This window comes from Pelodiscus sinensis, chromosome 3, assembly GCF_052426305.1.
Source record: "Pelodiscus sinensis isolate ZL-2025 chromosome 3, ASM5242630v1, whole genome shotgun sequence".
In the NCBI taxonomy this organism is placed as follows: domain Eukaryota; kingdom Metazoa; phylum Chordata; order Testudines; family Trionychidae; genus Pelodiscus; species Pelodiscus sinensis.
In genome coordinates, this window is record NC_143054.1 from 99,839,792 (window position 1) to 99,846,510 (window position 6,719).

At 46.5% G+C, this 6,719-nt stretch overlaps 1 protein-coding gene across 2 annotated transcripts in view; it reads right to left on the reverse strand.

Moving 5' to 3' along the window:
• Positions 1-5,564, reverse strand: part of IL20RA (interleukin 20 receptor subunit alpha) — a 52,266-nt gene extending 46,702 nt beyond the window's left edge. Inside the window, exon 1 of one of the 2 annotated variants that reach the window (XM_025178071.3) lies at positions 5,021-5,564. In XM_025178071.3, coding sequence (XP_025033856.2) covers positions 5,021-5,105 — 85 coding nt within the window. In that variant the 5' untranslated portion in view covers positions 5,106-5,564. The remainder of the gene's footprint in view (positions 1-5,020) is intronic. The other variant, XM_006112725.5, reaches the window with a different exon arrangement.
• Positions 5,565-6,719: the final 1,155 nt, after the last annotated feature.

Below are 6,719 nucleotides of genomic sequence, written 5' to 3' on the forward strand. Positions count from 1 at the left end.
ATTAATACACCTTTAAGATGTACTGTACATGGGATTTCTCTCCTTAACACACAAATGGTCAGATCGTGGCCAGAATATTACATAATGAGACTTTAGAACGCCTAACATTTCAGAGACATTTAAATACTACAGCACAATCCACTACTATATGAACCATGCACTAAAACAAACCAACCAACCAACCAACAAAACCTAATATTTGGGGGAGGGGAGTTATCAGTGAATGTGAATGTTAAAATCCAGATTAAGATTGAATGTGCCTGCCCCACTGTTGTACAAAAGATTGCCAAACAACAGAAAATCCAAAATAGGGGATTATAGGACAGCTCTTGAACAATGCCAGAATTGAGTGCGTGTAACTTAGTTGTTTTTTCAAGTACCTTTATGCCTTTTACAACAATCCTGGCCTGTTCCAGTTCCAGAGTAGGCCTTCAGGACAATTCAAGTAGCTTTAGGTATGTATTATGCCTATTAGTCCAGATCTGGCAGCTGAGGCTCTCTATAGCAAGAAACATGCTCTGGCCACAACGCCTATGCAGTGGGCTAGTCTACACTAACTTCTGCTGTCGAACTAATCAACGTCACTTCAGCTACCCAAATTGCATAGCTGGAGTTGACGTACTTACTGTGGTATCTTGTGCACAGTTAAGGTCAGAGGGGGTTACTCTCCTGTTGACGCCTTTTTCGTCCTGGTGGAGTACCGGCGTCAACAGAAGAGCACTTGGAGATTGGATTATCGCATCTAAGGAGACACAATAAATTAATGGCGGATCCTAGGCATAGTGGAGACAACCCCTGAGAGTTAGAAGGAGGGTTCATCTAGCTCTGCACCATATGGGGATTCCGTTACAGAAGTATAATGTTGAGAGAAGCCAATTAAAATAGCTTTTCAGTTGTCTTGTGCTGCAAGAGCACAGGAGAAGACAGAGTATGGAGCTACGCCCCACAACAAAATACACAACTCCTCTGTTATGCCTTCATGTGATTGACTAAACATGGGATATTTGAGGGAATGCAGAAAGTAAATAAGAGTAAGACTTTGGGACAACAAGTTCTCAGCCAGTGGCTGTTCTCATGTCCTGTACTGCTGATGAGGGAAACAGGAGACATTCTTCACAACTCACAAAACTCTTTCCACTTTTTAAAAAAAACCTTACTCAATAAAAACAAACAATAAAAAGAAAAAAAATCTATCAACCAAAAAGCAATTCTATGCCCTCTTTATAAAAGAACTGTTCCAGGATATTTGGCCTAGTTTTGACCAGGAGCAATATTTCTGGTGTGAATTCACAACCCGCCAGAAAACTAGGGATTTTTGATTGATTCAGATTGACAGCATCACTCCCCTAATCTCATGAATAACTGGAAATTAGCCCTGCTGCCATAACCCCCTCAAAACAACCCCTGGTAATTAAGGCCACAATTAAGAAGAGACAAATCAAACCAGGGCTCTCTGTTTATCTCTAGAAGATAAATAGAGCCTATGCATTTAAATTGGTGAGGACCCTGCATTTCATTTACTGAAATGTCAGGATTAATGGATTAAAGTTGATGAAGTACAGACAATTAATTGTCTAAAAGAAAATGAACTATGTCGAAGACAGTGAACACACTGTGAATTCCTATTAACAGAGAATTTCAAAACTATAGATGGCAGGACAGAATAGATTGTGAAAACAGATAAACACTCGCTAAAAAAAGCCAATTTAAAAAACAACGAAGTCTAGTAGCACCTTAAAGTTACAGACTAATTCAGCTACCCCTCTAAAACTATCACTACAGGTATTCAAAAGCATCCAAGATAAACACACTACTAACAGAAGTTTGGCAATGGATTGGCATGGGAGTAGACGCAAGCCTTTATGGGTTTAGGCATATCCTCAAAGGATAACTTCCTTAGGCATAACTTCCAAGGAAATCAGTGAGAATTAGTTGTCTAAATACCTTGGAGCATCTGTAGGAGCATTGAGGAGACTGATAAGAATTAACTGAAGCAAGAAGAACTAGGTTTCCAATGTTCCCTCTAATTTTGTCCACCTATGTGCGGAATAAAATATGTTGTGTGCACCAAGGCAAGTGCAGATGTGCACCACCATTAGAAACACATGCTGCTGGCTCTGGATGCTGTACTAAACATCTGGCCAGCACCTAAATCTCTCCTGGGTAACCGCCCAAGTGCTCAGTTTACAGGGATCACTGGTCACTTCCTATTCTAGCATCTAGAATTCACAAAAATACTTTATCTTGGAAGTGCAAAAAGATTGATGTAACATTAGCCCAATTTTCCTCTCACTGCATTTACCTCACTGATTTCACTGGAATTACTTCTGATGTATACCAGGGTGAGACAAGAATCAGGCTCTCTTAGACCCTGAGCACGATGCAGTGTAAGGGCCCGATCCTGCTTCCCTTACACAGGCCCCTCTGACCTCAGGCTGAATAAGGACTGGGCATACACTACAGGCTATGGCATAAGGGAACGTCTGCACAGTACTTCACAGCTGGGATTCCCATTGTGGCCAGACACTCACATTAGTCCTGCTTGAGCTAGGACACTAAAAATAGTATGGACATTGCTACGCTGATGGCAGCTCAGACTGGTTGCCCAAGTCCAAATCCACCTGACCCTTCTGGGTTTGCTATGTTGAGGGAGTATCTGAGCGAGACTGGCATAGATTAGCCAGGGGTTTACTGTTTGTTTTCTATAACAACTCAATAGTGATTTGTAGTTGAGAGGTGAGTCAAGAACCAGGAAAGGTTTCAGGAAGAAGAGATTGGGAATAGTTTTTATTTAAACAAACCAGGCAACTAATTCAATACGTAGCTACCACTGACCTGACCAGTTTGGCTACGTCTACACTGGCCCCTTTTCCGGAAGGGGCATGTAAATTTCACTAGTCGTCGTAGGGAAATCCGCGGGGGATTTAAATATCCCCCGCGGCATTTAAATAAAAATGTCCGCCGCTTTTTTTTCGGCTTTTAAAAAAGCCGGAAAAGAGCGTCTACACTGGCCCCGATCCTCCGGAAAAAGTGCCCTTTTCCGGAGGGTCTTATTCCTACTTCAAAGTACACTCTTATTCCTACTTCAAAGGGCACTTTTTCCGGAGGATCGGGGCCAGTGTAGACGCTCTTTTCCGGCTTTTTTAAAAGCCGGAAAAAAGCGGCGGACATTTTTATTTAAATGCCGCGGGGGATATTTAAATCCCCCGCGGATTTCCCTACGACGACTAGTGAAATTTACATGCCCCTTCCGGAAAAGGGGCCAGTGTAGACGTAGCCTTTGTGTTTATGTTCTCTCCCTTCCCTCCATATCTCTCTTGCACATTCAGTCTGAATGCTCTTTGGGGCTGTCTTCCTCTGTCATTGGTAAGTACCTGACTACTTTGGGCACCATCCAATCTAAATTATATTTCAAAAGAGTTCTATGAACTTAATTTTGACTCAAAAAGTGTATGTTTACTAAACATACATTTTATCAAACCTGAAACAAGTAAACTGTAAAAGTCCAATGAAAACAGTTGTTTTAAAATGCTACTATCCCCTGTAGCATATGAAATTAGGTTGGAGAACCTGACAGTGAGAAAAGAGACAAGTATCTTATTGTCTTCTACAAAAGGTATGATAAAGGTAAACAAAGAGCTCAAAGAAATGATCTGGGGATGTTATCTTATATAAATATTTACACTTAGCCTCTATGCCAAAGGAAACATGGACGCAAATCAGACATCATGAATGGTATAACACATAAACCTGTAGGAGAACACATTAACCTCCCTGGACGTTCAGTAATGGATTTGAAAGTAGTCATCCTTCTACAAAAGAATTTCAAAACCTAATGACAAAGAGAGACAGCCAAATAGGAATTCATTTGCAAATTCAATACAACCAATTTAGGATTTAATAAAGATCTTAACTGGTTACATTACAAAGGCAATGTCCCCTCTTTTGATATTCACATCTCCACACCAAATGCTCTGACTACTTTCATCCCGATTTGATTAGCCTCACTAACACAATACCCCTACCTCTGTAATTTCCACTCCAATTCATCTGATAAAATGGGTTTTACCTAGTAAAGTTTATGCCTTAATAAATCTGTTTGTCTCTAAGGTGCCACGGGACTTCTTGTTTAATTTTTAGTCTATGGTGTTATGAGTATCACTAATAAGGAAATTGGTTTACATAAGATTTTAAAATTGTCAGTGTCACTTTATCTGTTGATTTAGTGGCACTTTCAATTTTTTGTAAAACTAAAAAAGTAAATTATGCTTTATGCCAAATACTATTTTTAGGTAATAAAGGCTTAAATGAGTTATCTATCTGCACTTTTATTACCTGCCCCCCCCCCCCCCTTCGTTATTGTCAGACAAGGTCTGAAATAAAAGCCTGGATATGAACTTCACAAAGGAAGGTCACATAGGTATAATTGGCAGCACCAAACCACCATTCCATACACTCTCAGGCTCCCGGGTTGAATCCCCAGCATTACCCAGAGTTCGGGATGTTGAGATTTGGTGATCCAATGATGCCCATTACAGCAAATAAGCTACATCTTGCAAATGCAGGCCCAGAGGCTGAGGCTGAATCCAAATGGACAGACCTTGTCTGCTGCTGCACAGATCCAGCTGCAGAATTGGGACCACCAGGACTACTCCTCAGAACACCTCTGCGCGTAAGTTAACTTTTGGGAGCTGTCCCGTTTGGCTCAAGTCCTTCCTGCGAGCGAAGTTGCTCAACCCGAAAGCATTTCCAGGATCAAGCGCTGGGAACTGGAGAGTTGCGCTGGCCGCACTTCTAATTAATATAATAATCGGGACTGTCTCGCGGGCTCACTAATTACGTGGACTTTGGAGAGCCACTCCAGCCGCAGCGCGCCTGGCAGCCACTGGACCCCACGCGACAAAACATAAAAAGCCGGTTCTAGGGCAGCTGGTCCCCACCCCTGGAGAGAGGGAGCCGGGCACAGCGAGGCGCCCCAGCCTGCGCGCCCCGGGATCCGGCCAGAGCGGCCGCAGCCTACCTGGCGCCCCTGGGGAAGGCAGGAGCAGCTGCAGCATGAGAAGCCAGGGTGCTCCCGCCCGCCTCCAGGACCGGGGGACGCACATGGGGCGGGAGGGAAGGTCTCACATCTCCGCAGGGGGGCTCTGTCCGCAGCCAGGACTCCCGGGCGGCCCCTCCGCGGCTCCCCGGCAAGAGCTGGGTCCTTCCCGCCCCGCTGCTGCGAGAGAAGCCGGAGTAAACACCCGGCCGCGGGGGCGGGGCCGCGGCAGCTAGTGCTCCGGCGAGGCAGCCTCCTGCGCGCTTCAGTCTTGCCCCGCTCCCCCAGCCACGGCCCGGAGCCTGACACCCCCCTCCGGCCGCGGCAGAGGCCAGCAGAAGGAAACCTGCGGCCGCTGGGGGCGGGGCGCTACAGGCGGGAGAGGCGGCGAAGGGCGCTGGAATTTGGACCTGCACGAGGTGGGGCTGCAGCGAGTGAGGAAGTTGCCACGCTGCGGCTGTCTCCTAAAGACCGTGCAAGTCGGGACCCCAACGCGCTGTTGAGGACATGGCGTCAGCTCCCTGGCGGGCTGCCTGTCAGAGGGTAGCGCGCGGTGAGCGGGGTTGCTCTTGAATAAGCCCAAGAAAAGGTACCCGCCCAGCCCTGCTTGGAAGGAACAATGGGAGGGTTGCAAAATCAAGCCCTGGAAAGTTCGGCGGTCGAGGAAGGAAGGTTGCCTGTGTATGTGTAATCGCAATTAGGACTAGGGTTGAGCTGGAGGCTACTGGAGCCAACGTCTGGGTGCACAGTGGAGCTGAGAGAGGCTCCCTGTTTGGTGTGATCCTGGAAACGGCTGGCGTTGTGGGCCCTGCAGCATGTGGGGGGAGGTGGGAGGCAGGGCATCGCTGCATGCTCACCCCACCACAGTTGCAGCTCAGGATATGCGTTGACTGCAGGCTTCTTTCGAAAGGGAGCATCCACACCTCAAAACCGATCGAAAAAGGGATCTGCTTTTTCGAAAGAGAGCGTCCAGACCGCATGGATGCTCTCTCAAAAGAAAGCCCTGATTGGTATTCACAGAATGGCCACCAGAGCACCTGTGCTTGTTCTGATTGCCTCTTTCGAAAAACGTTCCTGTTTTGCATCCGCACATGCCTTTTTTCAAAAGAGCTCTTTCAAAAAAGGCGTTCTTCCTTCTAATCTGAGGTTTACCAGTGTCGATTTAATTTCAAAAGAACTCGATTGCAGTGTGGACGCAGGTGAAGTTTTTTGAAAAAAGGGCATTTAAAAAAAAAACCCAATGTAGTCTAGACATACCCTGGGAGTTGCAGATGCCTGTGGGCAAGGGCAGCGCATGGTTTTGTACATACTTGCTGAGAGTGAGGTGCAGTGAGAGCCAAGAATGTTGGTTCTAATCTAGGCTCTAGAGTAGGGATGTAAAAATATAGAAAAACATTAACTGTGTAACCAACATTTTAGGGGGTGTAGTGGTAGGGAGGGAAAGGTCACCACCCCCTCTGTGGGTTCTGCCTTCCCTCCCAGAATCTTGGCTGCCAGTCTTGCCATCACAGTCAACCCTGCTGCCCCGGTCTCCCACATGCTGGTGGAGTCTCGGCTGCTGGCCCTCCTGCTGTGGGGTCCTGGCCACCAGCCCCACTGCTGCAGCTGTCCCTGCTGCTGTAGACTCCTGGGTGCTGGTGGGGTCTTGCTTTTGGTCACTGGTGGGCTCCCAAAGGGTGAG